The sequence below is a fragment of the Oncorhynchus kisutch genome, linkage group LG23, assembly GCF_002021735.2.
Source record: "Oncorhynchus kisutch isolate 150728-3 linkage group LG23, Okis_V2, whole genome shotgun sequence".
In the NCBI taxonomy this organism is placed as follows: Eukaryota; Metazoa; Chordata; class Actinopteri; order Salmoniformes; family Salmonidae; genus Oncorhynchus; species Oncorhynchus kisutch.
The window spans coordinates 13,023,828-13,049,769 of record NC_034196.2 but is presented as its reverse complement, the minus strand read 5'-3'; the positions used below and the strand labels follow the sequence as shown (position 1 = coordinate 13,049,769).

Sequence of the window (25,942 nt, the reverse complement as noted above, 5' to 3'; positions counted from 1 at the left end):
TTCCTTAGATCACGAGCTCATGCAAAACTGGAAGTTGAGGAGGGATACACTCTAGGTCATGAATCAAGTTCCCTGTTTTAACCCAGATCTTTATTTAAAGAGACAAGTGGGTAAGTCTGGGCAACATCTGAAATCCTAAAACATAATTGGAATAAAAGGTCATTAACATAGATTCCCTTTGGGATTGAAACAGACTTGATAATCATCCTTTTTAGGTGAACCTAAGCTTTCTATTTATCATGTTATCGTTTATATCCAAGACGAGGTGAAAGGTCATATATATATACAGGGAAAATGGGAGGATGATGAAAGTTGCTACAGTTAGCTAAAAGTCAGTCAGCTCACAAAGAACAGACAGAGAAAAACTCCCTTCAGATAAATTTGGCAAATTTTATGGGAGAACCAGGAAGTCTGCAGGAGTATTCCCCTTTGGGAGTTGTTTATGTAAATGTAATGTACTGTGCTGAAAACTACAAATAAAAGCAAATTACAGTCAACTATGGTAAATCATTGTTCATTTACAAGAATGCACGCACAATACAATTAGGTCAGTATGTTCAAGTTTCAACTTTAATTGTCCCAAAGGGAAATTGGTTTTGCAGCAAAGGAGAATTAAAAAGAACATTGAACAAACAGTATCAAATCCACATGGATTACAATGACACACAGTTCTAGTGAATACAACGGTCTAGCTGGTCCATCAATACTAATAGCCATCAATACTAATATATACAGTAGGCCTACTAGTGACCGACATTATCAGAAGCACAAAAGTACAGTGAGCCAAAGTTGTCTAATAAGTAAAGTGTTCTATATTCCCTATATTAGGTCATCTTGTCAACAACATATCATCAATGTGCTGACAAAACCCCAAAAACAACGGCAACATCACCTTCATCATCATCAACAACATTTCACCATCATCATCCTCAAAATCACCCCTAGCCTACCTCATTATCTTCCCTATATTCATAAGGGAAATGGCTATTGTGGTGACAAGTGTGCTTGTACCTATTAGTATTAACAGTGGGGAATATACACCGGGAGGCAGAGGGTAGGACCTGGAACTCAAGGTGTAGGGATGGGCACAGTCAGACAGGATGGATTCTGCCTTCATCACCACTTATCTGTTCTCTTGTACAGGTCAAACAGACTACTCTGCTGGACTTCCCTGCCCACTTTCACTATTTTAGCTATCATTGTGCCAAGATACTTATAGTTGTCTACACTGTCCTGTCCTTTGATGATAATATTCTGAAGGTAGGGGGACTTCCGTGTCAGTTCTCGTACTGGCTACGACAACCATCAGTGTACAGGGTATAGAGGAGTGATGAGAAGACAGATCCCTGGGGTGAGCCTGTTGATGATGACAGCTCCCCTGACAGGCATCCATTCACCCTCACGCTCTGGGTTCTGCTGGTTAGAAAGTTGAGGTCCAACCCACTACATGAGAGTCTACACCAAAAGCATTAGTGAGTTGGTTCACAAACAGATGGGGTTGAATGGTGTTAAAAGCAGATGAGGAATCAACAAATAAAAACCTTCCATTTGTTTTTTCTACCCTAGATGTTTGCACGGAAGGTCAGTTAGGGTGACAGTAGCATCCTGTACACCCCACTTAGCCTTATATGCAAACTGAAACAGATCAAGAAGGTGCTGTGTCTTGTCCAGAAGTGCTTTCTTAATCAGTTTCTCAAAGGACGTAATGACCAAGGAAGTCAAGGTGACTGGTCTGTAGTCGTTAAAAACCTTTGGGTGGTTGTTCTTGGCGACTGGTATCACAGTAGACTGTTTCCATAGATTTGGCACCCTCTGCTGGCTGAGCGACTTAAAGACATAATTAAAGATAGGGCCTAGTTTCTCTGCACAGGAGGTGAGCAAGCGGCTGCCTATATTGTCTGGTCCTGGGTAAAACTCCGGTGCCAGTTGATTGTCAGAATTAAAGCCATCTAGTGACACCTTTAAAAAAAAAATATTATCCCCACAATAGTTTTCATACCATCCCAGGCAGAGACTAAATTGTTACCAAGTTCTCTTTCAATTGTTTCCTTGTACACATACCTCTTTAGCTCTCCTGAAGGTTTCCATTTTAACATTTATCTTACTGTTTAACAGCACCCTGAGAGACTTTCTAATCCAGGGCTTAATATTGGGGTACGTAAACCTTCACAACATTATCTGGGATGACTACATCTTCACAATATGAAACCCAGGAGCTAACAGCATCAGTGAGATCGTCAATATCAGCACGACTCTTTAAGCATGTCCCAGTCTGTACACTCATTCAATACACCCCTGAAGGGTCAGGGAGGAATCTCAGTCCAGTTCTTAATCCGCTATGTAAGCACTTTACCCCTCCACAGGGCTGTGCGATACACCGGGATAAGGGCCATGCAGTTGTTGTCAGCTGTGGCCATTTCGGGGGTAGGGGGGATTTATACGCTCCCTTAAAAGAACCGTAACATAAGACCAGGATGTTGTTATTTCTGATGGGCATGTGACGTACTGATGAAATTTACCCAAAGTTTTTTTCTTAATACGGTGGTTAAAGTCCCTAAGGATGATGTTCGGGTCATCTGGAAATTTAGTTTGTAATTTCTGCGTCGCCTGGAGTATTAACTATGCGGCATTACTCTCATTTGCCTTTGGGTGAATGCAAACCACGGTGAGGAATATTTAAGGAAATTCCTGGGGCAGATGGTGGGGGCGCAAACACACGTATAGCAGTTCAACATCCTTCGTGCATAGTTTTTCCCTAAACAGTAGGCTACAGTTTTGTACCAGCGCTCATTCACATAAAGACACTCCACCACCCAGTGTCTTACCGGTAACCTCGGTAACCTCGGGCCTCTCGGGCCAAGCGTATAGGTGCCCCAAACCAGTCAATCACCAACTCACAGTCCAAGTCCATATTCTTAAACCATGTCTCTGTAAGAGACAGAATACAGGCATTTCTAAATTCATGTTGGAAACGAACATCGGCTTGCAGTTTATCAGTTTTGCGAAGAGACTGGGCATGTTCTAGAATGATAGAAGGCAGGAGAATGCGTGACAGATTGGCGCTTTGCCCTTTCCCGGACTCCTCTCTTCCCCTGCTTTCTCATGTTGCGGTGTAGCCCGCCAGCAGCCTGCTGGTAGAATCCCATTGACCATTATTATAATCAAATGCATCAAGGTTTGGGTAGATTAGATCCAAGGGAGGATTGGCATTCTGGGGATTATTCCACTGGAGAAGAACACTTCCTGCTGTACTGGATCCATTGATTAAGAATGGGGAAGTTCTTACAAAATTTGTGCCAGGTGAAACACCGTCCACTATAAAAACAATGCTGCTAACGCCATGTTCCCGAAAGGAAATAGAGGAAGAGTTCAACACTGCTCTTTCTACTTCATTGATCTACTAGGTCATTGTATTCAGTGATTTAAAACAGATGATCTAAAACTGGGCAAATACAAAATAACAAACACAGACAGAGAAACACTTTTCGGCTGGTCGCTGCAAAAGCATGATGACCATGAGAGTACAATCTGAGTGGAATGGAAACTAGTTTAGATGGGCAGTGAGGTCTGTGGTGTGTTTGTCATGTTTGGCTAAGGTAAGGGTGACCACCCTCACCACAGCATAAACACTATGACTGAGGGAGTAAGGATTTAACTGATGTCTGGGAAAAACCGTATATGAGGTATGTGGAAGTTGACGGTTTTTGAGAAGGTTAATTACATGAATGCACTTTGATGTTGATTAAACTCAAAGCAAATTCAAGTTTCATTCTTGATCTCTCTCCAAGGCTGTAGGAGAGCTGCAATTCCTACATCATCATTCAAATTAATACAAAAATCATACACATGTTCTATTTGAATGTTATCCCAATAAAAAGAGAAGGTCACATCATTTACATTATTCCTCGCTACAATAACATCCCAAAAAAGGAATGAAAATATTTTATTTTACAGTACAAACATACAGTATATGGATGTATGTATATTCAAATACAAAGACAGCTAACATGCGTAGCTAACATTCATATATGGGGGATAACATTGTTCCCACATTTTTCCCATTTCTAACAGTCAACAAATGCTTGTCTGCAAAAGTTTCATTCTTTGTAAAAGTCGGATGCACATTTGACTTGAAAGAACAATCTTCAATATCAGGAGGGTGTTGCCATAGCTCAAGTACATTTGCAGTATGCTATACTGTATACCAGTATGCTAGGCTGGTCAGTCAAACATCACAACGGCAATAAGTACTTTGTTTCTATTGGTCAGTAACTTGTTAATGCACATGGAAATCTAACCTTTGATTCCAAATTGATGGCAGTGGCAGCACAACTATTTTGGTGTGCATGCATGATGGTATAGACAGAAGACGCATGCTCTTGGTTTTTCCTTATGCAAATTTTTTTTGCTCATTCCACACAGTGCCATAGATACAGTATAATAGGAGATGAATTGCATGCATTTTAATCATAGCGCTGCATGATTGGCTATTGCTTTATTTGCGATATTATTACTGGTTTATTGCTTTGCTATTGAATTGATTATTGATTGATAACATTTAGTGCATTGTTTATATTCTTGCATAAAAAGGTATGTTGTGACAGATACAGGTTGTCATTAAAACTGCATTCTAAATTCATAACATACCAACTGTTAATCTGTGTATATTTGCATAGTTACTCATTCATATTTTCAATGCAGTCCATTTGTAAAAACATAACAGTGTCAGAAGCTACTAGACAGTAGAAGCTTAAATCCTCCCCCGATCAAAAGCTCATAACAACCCAAAACCAAACCATAAACAGCTTTCTAATAGTTTGTCAGTGTACTTAGTCAGTGACGTGCAGTCAGGGTAGGCCCTGTTGACCCTGTGATAATGTAATAAAAAAAGCTGTTATGAAAAGCCAAATCCAAAAAACAAATTGTATAAAACATTTTCATTATTTTTTTTGTTCATGTTTTTTCCTCAGTGAATCTGGTGTTTTTTATGCAAAACCTCAGGAAAGTCGCTAGGATATTCATGCATTCCTTTCCAGCCATTGACACTGCGGCCGTTCCTGACTCCAGTCACTGTTAATAGACAGGGTCAGCTTAGGCATCGCTGCTTTGCCAAGCTTGAAGTATTGTGTTGTATTGAGCCGATTTCATGTTTTACGCATGCATATTGCCTAAACATGTTGTGTGGGTATTGCCTGGGGTAAACTGTGCATTTGGACATGTCTACATAATTTGACGCTCGCACCGCTTGAACTGAACAAAGCTAGCTAACTAGCAAAAATAACCTGACAAATTGACACTATACTGCACCTCAAACAATTTTCCGAGTTTAAATAATGGAACGCACTGTTTAGAGGGTTCAAAGAGTGGAATGTCAACTAAAATTAAAGTTAAGACCATTAGGAGGCAGCATACAGGATCTCTACAAGACGTGGCATGACAGGTGTCATGTGTCAGGCAAGCGAAAAGTGAGTACTGGGCTGTACCAATTAGGACGTTTTACCCCGACTTTTAGACATCTTGGACATTTGCTTTAGCTTTGTGGACGTAATGGGAATTACTTTTTGAGTCAATGTGAAAATGGAACCAAAGGAGGCCTTGAAGATGTGTATCCCACACGACCGTTTGAATGCATTTTTCAGTAATTTCGATTGTTGATATGAACATTTTGTTAGAACCTTATTTATTATATACATGTGTGTGTAATAATATTTCACATGGAAATATTATTATGTGTGTGTGTGTGTTTGTGCGAGAAGCACATTGGAAGAATTGTAAATCCATTTCACGTTCGGGTGGCGCTCGGCGGTCGTCGTCGCCGGCCTACTAGCTGCCACTGATTCTTTCCTCCCCCTCCTTATGTGTTTATTGAGTACACCTGTTTTGTGTTGGGTATAATTAGGGAGGCTTTATTAGTCAGCCGGCCCGCCTGGTTGTTTGTGCGGGATTAATTATTGTGACCTTCTGTTTGGTAGTAGAGGAACGTGTTTGTTCCTGGTCGTGTATTTTTGGTTGTGAGCACACTGTGTTGTGTTTTGGTGCATTAAAGAGCACAGCATCGCACTCTCTGTTTCCTGCGTCTGTCTCCACACCCACGACACCCGGAGCGTTACACCATTGTGAAAGGCGATGGAGTTAGTGTTGCAAATTAATCGGATGAAATGTGTCCATATATTGGTCTTTTAGTGCCACCTACCAGTTGTAACTGTGGATGCTAGATTGGTCTATTGCTGAGTTGAGCAGTGCATCATCTTGTCAGATGATATGAAATATGTCGCAATCGTATCTTGGCTGCATAGGTATTTACATTTGTGACTGGTTTCAGTTAACTAGGCGTATGTTGTGTGTCACTACTTCACAGGAGTGGCATTTGAATGTATACATTTTTTAAATCAAAATGTGTTTTTGGCCAGAAATGCCTTCTGGGACATGTGAACTTTCATGTGCCTTAATAACTTGTATGCAATCTGTAAATACAAAATACAATTGTTAAATTACGAGCTTAGTTGGTTTAGCCACGGAAAAAGACAGGAACCTTCCCGCTAGCCAGGATTGGCTGAGATAATGGATGGACTGGACATGCCGAGAGATGAGTTCAGATTGTTCTGCCATGTAGCGCGCTTCTGTCTATAACATAAGCTGCTCAGTATGTGTAGGTAATCCTTTCTAGCGCAGCTTTTTTTAAAGATATCACAAAGAACTACAAAAGTGTTGCTAATGTGCTTCACTTTCTGGAGCACTACGTTTTAAAATAAATAAAAAATAAAATAATTGCTAGTTATAGCCTAATGTTAGCGAGATAGCTAATATTGAACCTAGTTGGCTAGTTTTTTAGCTACCAGCAGATTCATGCAGGGTAGTAACGTTATGAGTTGGGATTATGGTTTCTTGTTAAACTAGTTAGCTACATGTCTGTCTAAACAAAAAACTTCACTATGCAAGTAATCATTTCACTGTACCGTTTACACCTTCTGTATCCTGTGCATGTGACAAGTAAACTTTGATTTTATTTGATAAAGTGTGCGTTTACAAGAGACGGTAAGGTGAAGAACAAAATGACCTGCACCAAAGTCAAATTAGGATATAACATTAGGCCAATGAGACAGTGTTCAAGTTCTAAAATTCTCCAGTAGAATGCCCTGCTTTTATTTTGTCACACTCACAACCTTAAGCTATTTTCTGCTCACCATTAACTTGTAAATAATGATCTTGTTGTGAGTTTATTTTCCTGTAATAAAGAATATAAATTAGTTAAAGTAAAGACATTGTCAGCAATATGATATGGTCATTATTTGAACTGGCTAGCCAGCTAACTCAACGTTAGATAGCTGGCTAACAAGCAAGAATCGAACCACAACATTGTTTAGAAAGTTGCTTTTAGTTGTCTGGTTTGCTAGATTGACACATACTAAATACATGTTTAAACGGATGGATTTATTGGTGTTAAAATACACCAGTTATGCTATTTTGGACCACCAGGCTGCTGATGTCATGCAGCCTGTCAGTTTTGTCCTTATACTTTTTCATAACGACAAGCTTGTTGTGGGACAACAATAGAATGCCCATGATGTCACTGCGACAACTGTCTACAGGCATGACGCTAGACGTAGTGTAAACCAGCCTTAAGTCTTGAAAGCTTTGGTTGTTTAGTACACTACTGTACTCACTCTGCTTAGCACATGGCCTCACATGTGAATCCTTAAAGAGATTGGTGGGGCTAAGGCTTAAGAGGGTGTGAACGATTCTGAATTGGTGTAGACAAAGATGAGCTCTCCAGTAAGTGTACCAAAACATTCAAGGGACACTTTCTCAAAAGTGGGGTTATAAGTTTATCAACTTTCTAAGCAGAATTACTTTCCCATTGTTCCTCAACTGTAGTGTATGATATACCATTTTCTAGATCTCTGAGTCTCTACTTTTATCCAATGTAAAAAACACAATTTAAAATGTTGATTACATAAGACCGAATCGAGCTGGTTGGTCATATTTTGGTGAACATTGTTGTCAATTTTGGTTAATAGCCTGTGTCACTCTGGTTGTTGGAGCTATCTGTTGTATGGTGAACTTGGGCTTCATGAAGGTTTATTTGTGAGTAAACAGCCAGTGCTTACCCAGACACCAACCGCACGTTACTGCTTAAAGTGTGCCCTAACTGGCCACTAAATAAAAACCATAAAAGAGTGCTGGTGCTGCATAGTAATAAAAAAGGTGGAAGATCCTCACTTGCACAGGTTCGTCGTGTCCATATTCAAAAAGCGAATGTTCATTCTTGTCTCGATCTCAATATCTTTCAGTATCTGAAAATAAATAGTTTTACTACCAGTATATTACATAGTTACTAAACTCTGATGATGCCTTCAACTATGTGTACTCTAATAACAAGACAACAATTGTGCTGCTATTGGCAAACAGCAGAGGGATGGGGCTGGCGAAATGTAACCACTTTAAAATTCTAAGACAGAGCAATGGATGCAAGGACAGACCATCCATCATATCAAAATGATAGTTTTAACCATATTTTGAAGCTATACAGTGTTCGTTTGCAAAACCATTGAAAAAGAAAAGTTAAAGCCATGACTTATTTTAGACACAAAATCATGTTGTATTACAAACCTTTAGGAAATGTTCAAAAGTGATCCCCTCATAAAACTCATCTGGTTCCTGAGAATGAAGAATGAGATTAATTGAATATAATAATAAAAAAAACTAATAATAGGTTCCAGGTCTAACACTCAGAGTGAGGAATATAATGTTTATAAAGCAGCCGTACCATGTGACCCATGGAGATACTGGCTACCTCCAGCATGGCAGCGTCTGCTATGCCTTTAGCCGTTTCCTTCCCCAGGGCTCCACTCCGAGACAGCAGCTCCTCCACTACCTACAGTACATACAGGGGCAAGGCAGTCATGGTTACAACAGTGATAGGCAGATAGTGTATTTAGTGTACTTGAAAGATAGGCCTAGGCAGTGGCTTACATGTCGGTACTCCTCCAGAGTGATTGTTCCATCATTGTCTGTGTCGTGCATGTTAAACAGGACTGGGGGAATAAAATAAGAAAGTGTTAAACTCTTTTCTGTTGGTGTGTCTTTACAAATATTTCCTTAACAAAGGTCTGCAAGTGTCACGAGGCATCGCTGTAATGCATTTGCTGAGTAATGCTGTATATTATGGGATATACAGTATTTGTTATTGTTTGTTGATTTTTCTTTTGCAGAAGCAGCAGCTACTCTCCCTGAGATCCACAGAAAAACACAAAACATGACAAGTAACAAAACACTGATACACTGTGTGGAGGAAAAATGTATAGCCTGGAGGGACAGCCTTGAATTGTACATCTTGTCTCATACAATCATTGGTTCCTGTAGGTGCTGGGTAGAGATATGAGGGGGAGACTGTCATGACCCCCCCCCCCCCCAGCCCTTTTGGAAGAATGCACAGAATATGTTCTATAAGTTAAGATATGAGACGGTGCCAGACACACGCAGGAACCAACCCTATGTACCATGTCTATGTAGCTTGTCTGTGTAAGCAGTATATAAGAGAAGTAACGGGACTGCCCCGGTAAAGCAAATAGTGATTCATTTCAAATTCACTTTGAGTGTCCCTGTGTTGAATTTAGATGACAATTTGATCAGTGATTCCACCTGTGGAGCATCCCAGTGAAGGTCTGCAAGGGAGACAGTGAGAAAGCGTAAGTGAATTTCCCATCTGACCAAAGACAACGTGGACCCTCCAAGACCAGACTTTTACTGAGAGCTGCCCGGAAGAAGATACCTGATCTGTGAACCTCTGAGGAACATGTCATCTGAATTTTAGTTAGTCAACTTAAATTAATTTGTATAATTAAAAGTAAAAATAAAATAAAATGGTACCACTAGTCTTGAGGCTAGAACTAGTCTTAAGAGAAGACTAGAGTGAGGGCAAGTAACGGTACCATGATAAAGCCCCGCTGACAGCAGTCTGTAGGCATTTATAAGAGAAGTGTCTACATGGTCTGCAGCCACTACTAATAGCACAAGGTGTTATTGAGCATGAGGTGTAATTTGTTTATGTATAGGAAGTAGCGGCAAGAAAAATGTTGAAGATACATATGGTGCATAGGAAGTAACGACGAGAATCATTCAAGATGCAAATGAAGTAATAAGGGAGATTACCGAGTTTTAGTACCGAATATTGAGCTGATAAGCCAGCACCAAAGTTTGAATGTCCTAGCAGATTTGTTAAACAACAGGTTTCATATTTTGACTAGTTGATGTTACAGGGACAGTGAGTACAGGACATATGTCAATGCAACAGGTCAAAATGATAAGACTACAAAAAAGGGGCTTTTGGATTATTTACTTTAGAAGGTGTCTATTCAGCTTAACAGGACACTGTATCATCTGATGTGTCTGAAGTATAATTCTGTACACACATGGTTTTATCAAGACTTCCTGCCCAAGATGCAGTAAACTTTATTAAGACTAAGAATTTTTAGGACAGATTCAAATGTAGCACAGTGAAAACTAAGTAAATGTTTATTTTCTTTCTTCCAGGACTGATGGAATGTGCACTAACAAGTTTTTACATGTTTACCAATGATTCTGTATCTCTCCCCTTGAAAGGCTTCCTGAGGCAGGTGCCTTAGGAGAGCTGTTATTGAGACTGTGTACTATACAATATAAAAGGTACCCAGATCTGGTTGTTAAGGGAACTCCCAAATTAAGTAAGGCCTGGACATTTTGTTTGTTTTTACCCTACATTTGACCACACACCAGCATCCACACACAGCCCACCTGTTATGAATATTTGTTAGTGGTGTTAACACTGTGTTTGATTTATTGTGTGGGGTCTTTATATTTAGGTTTTAGCTGGTTTTTAATTGGTTAGAAAGGATGCACCTTAACTTCTTTGGGACTGGGGGGCAATATTGAGTAGCTTGGATAAAAAGGTGCCCAGAGTAAACTGCCTGCTACTCAGAGATTACAGTCACCTAGGTATTTGCAGTTGTCCACATATTCTAAGTCAACCGTCCAGAGTAGTGATACTAGACGGGCAGGCGGGTGCGGGCAGCAATCGGTTGAAGAGCATGCATTTAGTTTTACTAGCATTTCAAAGCAGTTGGAGGCCACGGAAGGAGCGTTGTATGGCATTGAAGCTTGTTCGAAGGACTGTTAACAAAGTGTCCAAAGAAGGGCCAGATGTATACAGAATTGTGTCGTCTGCGTTGAGGTGGATCAGAGAATCACCAGCAGCAAGAGCGACATCATTGATATATACAGAGAAAAGAGTCGGCCCAAGAATTGAACACTGTGGCACCCCCATTGAGACTGCCTGAGGTCTGAACAACAGGCCCTCCGATTTGACACACTGAACTCTATATCTGAGAAGTAGTTGGTGAACCAGGTGAGGCAGTCATTAGAGAAACCAAGGCTATTGAGTCTGCCGAAAATTATGTGGTGATTGACAGAGTCAAAAGCCTTGGCCAGGTCGATGAAGACTGCTGCACAGTACTGTCTTTTATCGATGGTGGTTATGATATCGTTTAGGACCCTGAGCGTGGCTGAGGTGCACCCATGACCAGCTCGGAAACCAGATTGCATAGTGGAGAAGGTACGGTGGGATTCGAAACGGTTGGTGATCTGTTTGTTCACTTGGCTTTTATAAAGATTTGAGAAAGGCAGGGCAGCATGGACATAGGTCTATTACAATTTGGGTCTAGAGTGTCTCCCCCTTTGAAGAGGGGGATGACCGCGTCATCTTTCCAATCTTTGGGGATCTCAGACGATATGAAAGAGAGGTTGAACAGGCTAGTAATAGGGGTTGCAACAATTCTGGCGGATCATTTTAGAAAGAGAGGGTCCAGATTGTCTAGCCCAGCTGATTTGTAGGGATCCAGATTTTGCAGCTCTTTCAGAACATCAGCTGTCTGAATTTGGGTGAAGGAGAAGCGGGGGGCGTTTGACAGTGATGAGGGGTGGTTGTTTGATCGTAGAACCATTACGGACGCAGGCAATGAGGCAGTGGTTTCTGAGAGCCTGGTTGAAGACAGCAGAGGTGTATTTAGAGGGCAAGTTGGTCAGGATGATATCTAAGAGGGTGCCTATGGTTACGGATTTAGGGTTGTACCTGGTAGGTTCCTTGATAATTTGTGTGAGAATGAGGGCATCTAGCTTAGATTGTAGGACGGCCAGGGTGTTAAGCATATCCCAGTTTAGGTCACCTAACAGTACGAACTCTGAAGATAGATGGGGGGCAATCAATTCACCTATGGTGTCAAGGGCTCAGCTGGGGGCTGAGTCTATAACAAGCAGCAACGGTGAGAGACTTGTTTCTAGAAAGGTGGATTTTTAAAAGTAGAAGCTCTCATTTGTTGGGGCACAGACCTGGATAGTATGACCGAACTCTGCAGGCTATCTCTGCAGTAAAGTACAACTCCTCCCCATTTGGCAGTTCTATCTTGAAGGAAAATGTTGTAGTTGGGGATGGAAACCTTTATTGGTGGAGTGTGCTAAAGCAGTGAATAAAATAAACTTAGGGAGGAGGCTTCTAATGTTAACATGCATGAAACCAACGCTTTTACAGTTACAGAGGTCAACAAATGAGAGTGCCTGGGGAATGGGAGTGGTGCTGGGGGCTGCAGGGCCTGGGTTAACCTCTACATCACCAGAGGAACAGGATAGGATAAGGGTACAGCTAAAGGCTATAAGAACTGGTCGTCTAGTGCGTTCGGAACAGAGAGTAAAAGGAGCAGATTTCTGGGTGTGGAAGAATAGATTCAAGGCATAATGTACAGACAAGGGTATGGTAGGATGTGAGTACAGTGGAGGTAAACCTAGGCATTGAGTGACGATGAGAGAGGTTTTGTCTCTAGAGGCATCAGTTAAGCCAAGTGACGTCACCGCATGTGTGGGGGGTGGAACAAAAGGGCTATCCAAGGCATATTTGGCAGAGCTGGGGGCTCTACAGTGAAATAAGACAATAATCACTAACCAAAACAGCAATAGACAAGGCATACTGACATTAGGGAGAGGCATGTGTAGCCAAGTGATCATAGGGTCCAATGAGTAGCAATAGGTGAGTCAGGGAGCCGTTTAGTAGTCGCTATTATGCTAGGCGAGCTGGAGACACAGCGATTCAGACAGCTAGCGGGCTGGAGACATCGTAATAGAAGAGCCTGTTGAAACCATCTCGGACGATTACGTCGGCAGAGGCTCTTGACTATCTTTTGGCAGGTCAAGGGGGGACTCGTCCAATCATTTGCGATGAATGCTGTACTTTTGTCCCAGATCACTCTTCTAATATGACTGACCTCGCCGAATACATTGCCACGGCTAAGAAAAATTCCCCACAACCAGAATGGTAGCTTGCAACTTAGTTGGAATCCCTGTTCGGAAGTTGAGGATCCCAAATTGCAAAAAAGTTAGCATAATTGTGTTATTAACATGGTGTGTATGTATGTGTATTTTTGATAAATTCACTCCTGTTAATAAAAATATAACCTTTATTATGATGATAGTGTGACCATACTAATTAGATTGCATAACCCAGAATGAAGGGTTTGAAAGTGTCTCTCATTACATGTTTAACAATTATTATCATAGAAGTGATAAAAGTAGGGAATGTGGAAGAAAAATGTATAGACTGGGGGGACAGCCTTGAATTGTACATCTTGTCTCACTCAATCATTGGTTCCTATAGGTGCTGGGTAGAGATAAGAGGGGGAGACAGTCATGACCCCCTCCTCAGACCTTTTGGCAGAACGCCCAGCTCGCTGACAATAAAGAGTGATTCATTTAATATTGACTTTGAGTGTCCCTGTGTTGAATTTCCACGACAACTAATAGACAAGGAGAGTCACACAAATGTAAAATACAACGCTATACAAACAATACAACAACAAAATGACACCAACAATACAACTATAAAATAATGTGCGCGTTCGAGTGTATCTGTGTGTGTGTATGCCCTCACAGTCCCTATTGTTCCATGAGAAGTTGCTGAATCCATTTGGTAAAGGTCAGAAAATTGACTGATTATTGTGCCCATTATTGATTCGTCACAGTGTGAGCCATAGTACACCTCAAATGTGCACAGTATCTTGTACAACCAATGATTTCAATGTCATTGTAGTAAGTACACACGCTAACAATAATGTTGGGTATCCATTTCAATGTAGTGTAACATTTTCCAATGATACTGAACTGCAATACATCTATCTTAACACCACCATACAGTAACATTTTAATGATGGCACTCACAGCGGAGTTTTTCCCTCCTGATAATCTCTCTCTGTTCCTCTGTCATGTCCAGTGCTGGAGGTCTGAAGTGGGACATGACCACCAGGAACTCCTCAAAGCTGATCTCCTGGACAGTCCCCTCACCATTCTGATGGAAGTTTCTATAGAGGCATACGAGCAAGGAACATAAATATCTTCATTGTGTAAACATATATTTTCTGTAATGCTCATTAGAAAGTAACCATGTGTCATTCTAGAAACAACACACAGGCACTACGTCCTAGGCACTTCACATACATGTGAATGAAATGGATACCGCATACAATATGGTAATAGCTCCAACTTGCATGTTGATATCTTAGGTTGTTTGACTGCCATATAGATAATTTATATTCAATCCTTTCCGATCTACACAAATGCTAGTGGGTAGGGGTAGCTAGGGGTTGTTTATGGACCAGGCTCACATTTGACTAATCCTGTGAGGAACCACCAAACTTACTGTATAATGAAAATCGTACTATGTAGGTTAAAGCTGGGGGCATATTGAGAGCAGTTAACCTTAAGTCTTGTTCTTGATGAGGTACTTAACATAAACATGATAAACACCCACCTTTTGTCAAAGAAGGCCTCTATAATTTGGGTTCGGATCGGGTTGCATGACAGGTCTGGAATTGTGTTGAGGTCATCTCGTCTACAAGTGAAAAGACAAGAAGATAATTAGGTTTGCAGCAGGAAGCGGGTCAATTATAACACCTACTAAACAAAAGGCAAAACAAAACCTGTTAGGCTGGTTTATGCTAAAGAGATGGGAAGAACCACTTAATCAGAAATGCATTATGCCAGGATTACACCCATGTGTGTCTAAAAACCCAAAAGTAACAACAGCACAAGTTAAAAAATAACGTGTGTTAGGATGTGTATGAATGCCAAAAATGATTAGAGAGTCCTACCTCAGCGTGTCTTCATTGTGGCTCAACTGCTTGAATCTTTTATGCAGGATTCCAATCTGCTCGAAGGAAACTGAGGAACAAAAAAGGGACTGTCGTGAGTCCAAGACAGAGAGGTACATCCTGCCAACCTACCACAGCAGGTTAGAGGCCTAGATGGATGGAGCGGAAATGATGTGCATCTTCAAGAGGCATCTCCAATTAGCAAAATGCCAGGCAGCACATCAGTTACCACTGAATGGGCAGGAAACCATGACAAACTGCACAGTAATGCTGTTAATGGAACACAATTGTTTTATAATCGTTGCAAATACAATTTATGTTTGTGTCCTGTTCTGATCTCTAATGTATCATTCAGGCTGCCTGATTTGACATCCTCAGGCCTAACACATTATACACAGGGTGTAAGCAGAGTGCAGTGCTGAATGTCTATTCAGCATCTATTTTCAGTTGATGCCATCCTTCCTCATGTGAAAAGTGTATATTCAGATGTAAAAACTATTTCACTTTGCATTCTCACATTGTCATTGTAACGATCGTCGTTGGAATGAGACCAAAGCGCTGTGTGGAAATTGTTCATATTTAATGTTCACACAAAAAACACTCAGATAAAATGACAAAACGGAGAAAACGAAAGCGCACAGGGAAAGGTTGTTTTCTGTCAGGGAAAACAACCTAAACGGGAAACAATCACCCACAAAACACAGGTGGGAAAAGGCTACCTAAGTATGATTCTCAATCAGAGACAACGAGCGACACCTGCCTCGGATTGAGAACCATACCAGGCCAAACACATAAACACAACATGGAAAAAAGAACAGACTACCCACCCCAACTCACACCCTGACCCAACTAAAACAAAGACATAACAAAGGAACTAAGGTCAGAACGTGACAGTCATTGTCTATGTGAGTGCATAGAGTATAGAGAAATACATTGTTTTTAAATGTGTATTTCTAATGTAACTTAAATAAACTATATATTACATGTAGTCTGAGAGAAAAAAACCCTGTTCTGGCTGAACAGTAGGGATGAGCTCAAAGTATTTAAATGAATTCAAACAAGGACTGATGTCTAACAATCGCCACAATATTTGAATTGAGAGCGAGTGAGTGTTTATGAGTGAGCGAGTGATTGAGACAAAGTGAGTGAGTGAGTGTTTTTCAGTGAATACAAACAATACATTCCTCAGGTTATTGTATGGGCAAACTAGTATGAGCTAATATTGGATTACCAGTGGTATGAGGAAACTCACTGAGGGTGGGGATTTCAGACAATGTTAGAAAAGCCTCTTTGTTCATGGCCTCATTGCTTGCAAGGTTTTTCTGAAGCTGTAAACACAATATCTAATCTATTATTCATGGTGGTTCAATCAAGCCTACACTGTAAACTAACATAAGATACCCAGAGAAAAACGTTGCTACTACACATGCAATTTGCAGTTTTAATATTTTATAGCCACTGCATGGAGATACAGTATCTGGCCTACACTAGTGTCTTTCTATCATCATGTCAGAATGGTCTAATACTATTACCAAGTTTAATTTCTTTCATCTGACTTTAGTCAGAAGGACATTCCATAGCTGCTCAAACTGTAAAGGGGTGCATAACTGGTGGCAGGGAAGTCAGACGCAGGAGAGCAGAACTAGGTAATAGCCGGAGCAGTTTAATCCAAAAACCAACAGCATAAAAATACAACAGAATATGGGTACAAAAAACCCGCCGCGCACCAGTAAACAAGTGCACAAGCACTTACAAAGAAGTGAATCGACGATGGCTAGAAGACCGGTGACGCCGACCGCCGCCCGAACAAGGAGAGGAACTGACTTTGGTGGAAGTCACAGCACAGTTTTAGAGAATTTGGCAGTACATTCAACCAGCCTCACAACCACAGATCATGTGTATCACATTGTGTGGGCAAGTGGTTTGCTGATGTCAACGTTGCGAACAGAGTGCTCCATGGTGGTGGTGGGGTTATGGTATGGGCAGGCATAAGCTATGGACAACGAACACAATTACATTTTATCGATGGGAATTGCAATGCACAGAGATACCGTGACGAGATCTTGAGGCCCATTGTCGTGCCATTCATTTGCCGCCATCACCTCATGTTTCAGCATGATAATGCACAGCCCCATGTCACAAAGATCTGTACACAATTCCTGGAAGCTGAAAATGTCCCAGTTCTTCCATGGTCTGCATACTCACCAGACATGTCACCCATTGACTCTGAATCGATGTGTACGACAGTGTATTCCAATTCCTGCCAATATCCAGGAACTTCGCACAGCCACTGAAGAGGAGTGGCACAACATTCCACAGCACAATCAACAGCCTGATCACCTCTATGCAAATTAGATGTGGTGCGCTGCATGAGGCAAATTGTGGTCACGCCAGATACTGACTGGTTGTCTAATCTACGGCCCTACCTTTTTTTAAGGTATCTGTGACCTATAGATGCATATCAGTATTCCCAGTCATGTGAAATCCATAGATTTGGGCCAAATTCATTTATTTCAATTGACTGATTTCCTCATATGTACTGTAACTCAATAAGATATTAGAAATTGTTCCATGTTGCGTTTTTAGTTTTTGTTCAGTATAGTTTATGCTGGCAAGAACAGCAGCATGGCACTAGTTAAAATAAAATTATGCTTATTTCAATGGGAGAAAAAACTTGTAGTATTTGTCACCTTGACCTGCCAATTAGCTAATGTAACAACAAGCCGATGAGAATGACCAGTGCAACGGTGTATCAAGGTACACTGGGTAACTGTATCACATGTCGCCGGCAGTAGCTAACGTGGCCAATTTGTCCATCCCACTGATTTAATTTAGAATAGGATAGCCTACACAATAAATAATTTGTAACCATCTCGATGTCACCGTGATACAGTCTAACTACAATGGGGAGAGTTTGTGCTGCAAGCCGGCACCGCAACAACACAGGGCACAGTGTTCTTCACTTCCACTTACTTGTTCAAGAACTGCTGTCCAGCAGTAGAGGGAAGTAGCTAGATAGAGTAGTCAATATAAGGCCTGGGTGACAGCTAAAGCACATTTATTGCAGTGATTTTCACTGAAAATGTACAATTAAGGCATTAACATCTACATTTTAGTTTTTAAAAAACTGAAGAATTACGGAATGATTCTGAACACTCTCCCAAGTCCCAATTATGGTAGCCAAGTTTCAAATTCTCGCTGAAGTTTCTAGCCACAAGCATAAACTACCTAGCTGGGAAGGGCCATGCTCATCTCCTGTGTGTGTGTGTGTGTGTGTGTGTGTGTGTGTGTGTGTGTGTGTGTGTGTGTGTGTGTGTGTGTGTGTGTGTGTGTGTGTGTGTGTGTGTGTGTGTGTGTGTGTGTGTGTGTGTGTGTGTGTGTGTGTGTGTGTGTGTGTGTGTGTGTGTGTGTGTTAGTGAATGGGTGAGTGAGAGAACTTTTGGGAAATGTGAAGATGAGTGAGTTTATATAGGGATAAAATAGATAACAATGGTATAAAGATAGAAACGGTACAAGGATAGTTAATAGTGATAATTCATAAAGGCCTGTGTCATGCATTTAAAATGTTAAAAGGTTTGCCATTGCATTTTATAATGTCATTTTAAAAAGGGATAATAAATAAGAATACATTGATAAATGTAGCATCTTGGTTTACTGAACAATAGTAAAAGCTATGCAAATGTAAAGAATATATTTAGTTGTGCACTTGAGAAATGCATGTAAATTGTTGATGATTTTATGCAAAATATGAATTACACTGATGTGAAGCTGAAGCAACCTCTGTGTGATTCATTTCTATATACCCCCCTTTCAGGGGTATAACAGTAGCTCTTCTCCTTGCAAGGCATTCGGGAAAACACTGTAATAGGCTACTTGTAAAGATTCTCATCCAGTAGTGCTGTCGCCTACAGCAATCTATAACTCATGCTGTTTTGCTCTGTAAATAGCCCCCAGAACACCTACCACACAAGATGACGTTGTTATGGTGATCCTGTACTGTGGGGCGTTTCATTTCACAAAAATGAAACACTTTAGCGCAGGATTACATAAACCCAGAAATATGATTATTCGCAACAATTATAATCGTATCCTACAGGAAAAAAACGTAATACTCACAACCGGTCTTTTCTGAGAGATCTCTGTATTCGGGTTCATCAGGTAACGACTGTAATGCACCCATAACTCTGTAAACGCGCCAGCCGACCAATCCAGACGCATGAAAATAACGATTGGTCTCGCTCAGGACAACGCAGGTAGGCTACTGAACTCGAAACGGTGTCAGTTCAGTGGAATAGAAATTCTTTCATTATCATATCCCCAACAACAAATCATGTTACAGGTCGATATGTACTGTAGGCTGCGCAAGGTCCTAATGTAAATGCATTTCAAGCTGCCAGCCTCTGCTGAGCGCGCACTTCCGCAACTTGGCTATCCAACGACACAACACTTTTTTCAACAGTGCATTATTTAGGTTCCTGTGATCTAGTTCTCATACTACAGTCAGCAGTGTCCTACTTAGGCTACATTGTAGTACAGTACGACATTCAATGTTTAATGCTTTATTACATGAGCTGCATTCATATCACTTTCCCTGCAGTCCTCTGTAATGTAACCCAGCCATATAAAATACCCTGCAATATTCCAGATTTTTCCAAATTTCCAAACGTTTGTTGAAATTGACCAATGTTGTGCCTCTAAAGTCTACCTTGAAGCCAAACCTTCCTAAAACAAATATATAGCAGTTCTGTTTTCTTGGGGAGAAGACTCAGAGCATTTCGTATTATTCTGTGAGTAAATCTGAGACATTACATTTAGTATGTATGATATGTTATGTTTTGTGTAGTTACATAAGGCAGATGGTTACTTAAGGCAAAAATGTAAAGTAGGGTGGTTGGTCAGGGTGGATGGGTAGGCATATAATGCGAACGTCTTAGCAACTCAAATTTTGCGAGTTCGAATCTCATCACTGACAACTTTAGCATTTTAGCTAATTAGCAACTTTTCAACTACTTACTACTATTTAGCTACTTTGCAACTACTCAGCATGTTAGCTAATCCTTCCCCTAACTCTAACCTTAACCCTTTAACCTAATTTAGGGTGACCAGACGTCCCCGTTTTTGGTGGCCTGTCCCCGGTTGGAGCTGCACTAAAAACAGACTGCAAAGTGAAATAATATTTTACGTGGCAAGAAAGACCGGACAGCAGAGTCTGTCGGTTGACGTCTCAATCGCGTTATGCTTATTTTGTCCAGCAGAGGGGGCTGCTCACTATATCATCTTCATTCACTCTTCTTCTACTAACTACTTGCTCGCGCTAGTTTTAGAGAAAACTGATGTGGAAAACTCAGCCAGAAGCTAGCAAGTGTCAAGTAAATCGACAACATCACCACAAACGTCTTTTCATTTGAGATACTAGCTAATGAGGTTATAATGTCACAATTTATTATATAGATAGATGATCTGCTTTATAAGTTTTTAAATAGGTTATGTTAGCTAGATAACTTAGCCTTGTCGACTAAGTTATCTAGTTAGGTTAGCTAGCTACTGTCATAGTAGCTCGGTTAAAAAACGTTTGTAGATTACAATTTGAATGGTTTGGCATTATAATAAGTAGTGTGAAAATATATTTTGACATTTTCATGGATAACATTAGCATAATGTTTACTGTTAGAGAGTGGAGAGGAAGGAGAGGACAAAGACTGGATAGGAAGAAGAGTGAAAGAGATAAGAGGAGGAAAGGTAAAGATATGATTACAGAGACTGACGATGTATTATTCCAACCAATGTTTTTGAGATAAAATACAAAAATGAGGCATGCAATGGGAGTCTGTTAACCAAAGTATTTTATCTAATAGTGTACTATTTATTATTAAAGATTGGAGAAGGAAAGATTAAGGGAGTAAAAAAAGTGAAGCGAGGAGAGTGTGGAAGAGTGAGGTGGAAAGGTAAAGAGAAGGAAAGGAAAAAATAGCAGGAAGAGGAGTGAAGAAAAGAGGAGAAAGATTGAAGGAGAAGAAGAAGTTAAGAGAGTAAGAAGAGTGACACAAGGAGAGTGAAGAAGAGCAGACAGAGGAGGTACAATGGCTCATTCCAAGAAACTGAAATGCCATTTTAATGACAACATGAGAAAATGTCCATTTATACGCTCAGGTCAAGACGATAGAATGGTTAACTGCACCCTTTGTAATTCCTCTTTTTCAATTGGCAGCGGGGGGAAGAACGGCAGTGGTAGAACATCAACAGACAAAAAAGCATAAAGCCTCTCTGATTGGCCGTGTTGGTATGCTCTCTGTCACCACATTCTTCAAGAAGGTAGAGCCTCTTGGGAAGCCAAGAAGAATATGATTTAGCTGTGCAGGAGGGATGTCTTTGCATACCACACTATGCAACACAATCATAGTTACAGATCTCTGGGCTGCACAGCACAACTGACACGGAAGCTTTATGAGCCGAAGTTTACATGTGCTAGGACAAAATGTGAAGCCATAGCGAGTAACGTGTTTACACCATGGCTAACTACTTTGGTAACACAGGACCTAGACCAGGTTGAATTTGTGTCCCTGTCCATTGATGCGTCCAATCATGGACATGTAAAGCTGCTGCCAATACTAGTCAGATATTGTAAGGTACAGTGCCTTGCGAAAGTATTCGGCCCCCTTGAACTTTGCGACCTTTTGCCACATTTCAGGCTTCAAACATAAAGATATAAAACTGTATTTTTTTGTGAAGAATCAACAACAAGTGGGACACAATCATGAAGTGGAACGACATTTATTGGATATTTCAAACTTTTTTAACAAATCAAAAACTGAAAAATTGGGCGTGCAAAATTATTCAGCCCCCTTACTTTCAGTGCAGCGAACTCTCCAGAAGTTCAGTGAGGATCTCTGAATGATCCAATGTTGACCTAAATGACTAATGATGATAAATACAATCCACCTGTGTGTAATCAAGTGTGCGTATAAATGCACCTGCACTGTGATAGTCTCAGAGGTCCGTTAAAAGCGCAGAGAGCATCATGAAGAACAAGGAACACACCAGGCAGGTCCGAGATACTGTTGTGAAGAAGTTTAAAGCCGGATTTGGATACAAAAAGATTTCCCAAGCTTTAAACATCCCAAGGAGCACTGTGCAAGCGATAATATTGAAATGGAAGGAGTATCAGACCACTGCAAATCTACCAAGACCTGGCCGTCCCTGTAAACTTTCAGCTCATACAAGGAGAAGACTGATCAGAGATGCAGCCAAGAGGCCCATGATCACTCTGGATGAACTGCAGAGATCTACAGCTGAGGTGGGAGACTCTGTCCATAGGACAACAATCAGTCGTATATTGCACAAATCTGGCCTTTATGGAAGAGTGGCAAGAAGAAAGCCATTTCTTAAAGATATCCATAAAAAGTGTTGTTTAAAGTTTGCCACAAGCCACCTGGGAGACACACCAAACATGTGGAAGAAGGTGCTCTGGTCAGATGAAACCAAAATGGAACTTTTTGGCAACAATGCAAAACGTTATGTTTGGCGTAAAAGCAACACAGCTCATCACCCTGAACACAGCATCCCCACTGTCAAACATGGTGGTGGCAGCATCATGGTTTGGGCCTGCTTTTCTTCAGCAGGGACAGGGAAGATGGTTAAAATTGATGGGAAGATGGATGGAGCCAAATACAGGACCATTCTGGAAGAAAACCTGATGGAGTCTGCAAAAGACCTGAGACTGGGACGGAGATTTGTCTTCCAACAAGACAATGATCCAAAACATAAAGCAAAATCTACAATGGAATGGTTCAAAAATAAACATATCCAGGTGTTAGAATGGCCAAGTCAAAGTCCAGACCTGAATCCAATCGAGAATCTGTGGAAAGAACTGAAAACTGCTGTTCACAAATGCTCTCCATCCAACCTCACTGAGCTCGAGCTGTTTTGCAAGGAGGAATGGGAAAAAATGTCAGTCTCTCGATGTGCAAAACTGATAGAGACATACCCCAAGCGACTTACAGCTGTAATCGCAGCAAAAGGTGGCGCTACAAAGTATTAACTTAAGGGGGCTGAATAATTTTGCACGCCCAATTTTTCAGTTTTTGATTTGTTAAAAAAGTTTGAAATATCCAATAAATGTCGTTCCACTTCATGATTGTGTCCCACTTGTTGTTAATTCTTCACAAAAAAATACAGTTTTACATCTTTATGTTTGAAGCCTGAAATGTGGCAAAAGGTCGCAAAGTTCAAGGGGGCCGAATACTTTCGCAAGGCACTGTATATGATGGCAACACATCTGTGGAAACAAACCTGCTTGATTTTGTTGAATTGAAAGGAGAAATAGCAGAGGAAATTGCTGCTGAGGTCCTGGTGTTCATCCAAAAATGTAACCTGGAAAACAAAGTCATGGCATTCTCTGCCGACAACACAAATACCAACTTTGGAGGACTGAATAGGCTGGGGAGGGTCAATGTCCATACCAAAGTTAAAAATGCTCTGAAGTGGGAGGTGATTAGATTAGGTTGTCCTGCCCACATCATTCATAACACGGCCAGAACAGCTTTGGATATGATTCCCCTTGATGATGAGTACCTGCTCACAAAGATATTTGGATATTTTCACCGTTGTAGAAAGACTGAAGAGCTTTTTTTAGGACACAGAAATGTTCGCTGGCTGTCCATGTTACCGGCTCTAGAAAGAGTGCTGAAAATGTATGTGCCATTGAAATCCTTTTTTCTTTCTGAAGACAAATGCCCTGTTGTCCTGCGAACAATGTTCAAAGATCCACCGACTGAATTTTGGCCTTTGTCCATGGAAACCTGACCGTATTCAGTGACACAATCAAGATGCTTGAAGGCCAGGACCGCTGTGCTGTGGAGTCAGCTGCAATTTTGAGAAACATTAAGGCAAAATTGACTGCAAGACGTGATGACAACTTCATTCCAGTTTTGGTCAGAGGACTTCTGAGAGAGCTAGAGGAAACTGGAGCAATGTCTAAAGAGAGCTTTCTCAAAACATCCCAATCAGTCTTCACTACGGCTGTGAACTACTTGCAAGCATGGGAAAAGCACACAGATAATCTAAAATATTTATATTGTCTCCTTTTTAAAAAGGCAACCTCAGCGTGAAGAGATCCAGAAGGCAGCAGGCACACTGCAGGAAAAATGCCCCAATGTGACCATCAATGAGGATACATTGTTTGACGAGGTTACTGGCCAGCAAAAGTTCCTAAAGGGAGGATTGCTTGAAGAATGGAAAACATCTGAGACATAGCTTAGTCAGAGATGGAACACGGTGGTTACCCACTTCAAAGAGAACAACATCCCACACACTAACCTGGCTAGATTAGCGTCTGTTGTCATGTGCTTACCTGGAAGTTGTACACCAGTTGAGAGAGTGTTCTCCCAAATGAATGATCTATGGACAGCAGCAAGAAATAGGTTCAATGTTCCTACCATCAAGGCCATGCTTATTGTGAATATAAACTTCAACCTCCTCTGCCAGGAGTTCATGGAGAAGCTGGCCAAAGACATAGCAATCCTGAAGAAGATACATTCTGCTGAGAAATATTCAGATTAGGTTGGTATAAGTATATTATGTAGTTACCAATCTCATTTTATTTCTTTATTTTGTTAAGTATTTCACATATACTATTGTCTGTTTTTTTTTCTTAAATTTTGCTCATGTTCTCTTCTGTTCTTATGCTACCCAGACTACCAGGACCACTGAATGGCTGTTCAGATTGGACAGTTCTGTCTTGTCTGTAATGTTTCTGTAATAAAGTTGTTTTTTCTATCACAGTGTGCCTGTTAGACTAAATACATGAAACCGGAATTGTCCCCCTTTTTTTTATTTCATAGATAATAACATTGGATATTTTAATGATATATTGACCGCCGAACTGGAAATGTCCCCGGTTTTAATTTCAGAAATCTGGTCACCTTAACCTAACTCCTAAACTTAACTGTAACCCTAGCCTAGTTAACGTTAGCGAGCTAGCTAATGTTAGCCACCTAGCTAGAATTCGACATATCGTACGATTTGCAAATTCGTAACATATTGTACATTTAGCAAATTCTTATTAAATTGCACATTTAGCAAATTCGTAACATATAGAGTACCAATCAAAAATGTGGACACACCTACTCATTCAAGGGGTTTTCTTTATTCTACTATTTTCTACATTGTAGAATAAAATTTAAGACATTAAAACAATGAAATAACACATGGAATCATGTAGTCACCAAAAAAGTTAACAAATCAAAGTAGCCACCCTTTGCCTTTATGACAGCTTTGCACAATCTCGGCATTCTCTCAACCAGTTTCACCTGGAATGATTTTCCAACAGTCTTGAAGGAGTTCCCACATATGATGAGCACTTGTTGGCTACTTATTCTTCACTCTGGTCCAACTCATCTCAAATCATCTCAATTGGGTTGAGGTCAGATGATTGTGGAGGCCAGGCCATCTGATGCAGCACTCCTTCACTCTCCTTGGTTAAATTGTCCTGTTGAAAAAGCGAAACCAGATGGGATGGCGTATCGCTGCATAATTCTGTGGTAGCCATGCTGGTTAAGTGTGCCTTGAATTCTAAATAAATCACTGACAGTGTCACCAGCAAAGCACCATCAAACCTCCTCCGTGCTTCACGCTGGGAACCACACATGCAGAGATCATCTGTTCACCTACTCAGCGTCTCGCAAAGACACGACGGTTGGAACCATAAATGCCAAATTTGGACTCAACAGACCAAAGGACAGATTTCAACCAGTCTAATTTCCATTGGCCGTGTTTCT

At 40.8% G+C, this 25,942-nt stretch overlaps 1 protein-coding gene across 2 annotated transcripts; it reads right to left on the bottom strand.

The window, feature by feature from the left end:
• Positions 1 to 3,841: 3,841 nt before the first annotated feature.
• On the bottom strand, positions 3,842 to 19,607 carry LOC109868579 (calcineurin B homologous protein 3-like). 2 transcript variants are annotated; one of them, XM_020458235.2, is made up of 9 exons: positions 19,284 to 19,607; positions 15,168 to 15,237; positions 14,828 to 14,908; positions 14,239 to 14,378; positions 8,974 to 9,035; positions 8,768 to 8,875; positions 8,611 to 8,658; positions 8,221 to 8,294; positions 3,842 to 7,225 (listed from the first exon to the last, which is right to left on the bottom strand). In XM_020458235.2, the coding sequence occupies exons 1-9, from the start codon at positions 19,345 to 19,347 to the stop codon at positions 7,165 to 7,167; spliced, it is 708 nt and encodes a 235-aa protein (XP_020313824.1). In that variant the 5' UTR covers positions 19,348 to 19,607; the 3' UTR covers positions 3,842 to 7,164. The 2 variants fall into 2 exon arrangements, with proteins under 2 accessions (XP_020313824.1, XP_020313823.1); XM_020458234.2 differs by having other exon boundaries at positions 3,842 to 4,868.
• Positions 19,608 to 25,942: the final 6,335 nt, after the last annotated feature.

Coding starts and splice junctions, on each gene's coding strand:
- LOC109868579 (XM_020458234.2), bottom strand. CDS start 19,347: ATGGGTGCATTACAGTCGTTACCTGATGAACCCGAATACAGAGATCTC. Junction 14,379..14,827: donor GAGGCCTTCTTTGACAAAAG/GTGGGTGTTTAT, acceptor ATGCCTCTATAG/AAACTTCCATCAGAATGGTG. Junction 4,869..8,220: donor GACACGACGAACCTGTGCAA/GTGAGGATCTTC, acceptor ACATTATCACAG/GGTCAACAGGGCCTACCCTG.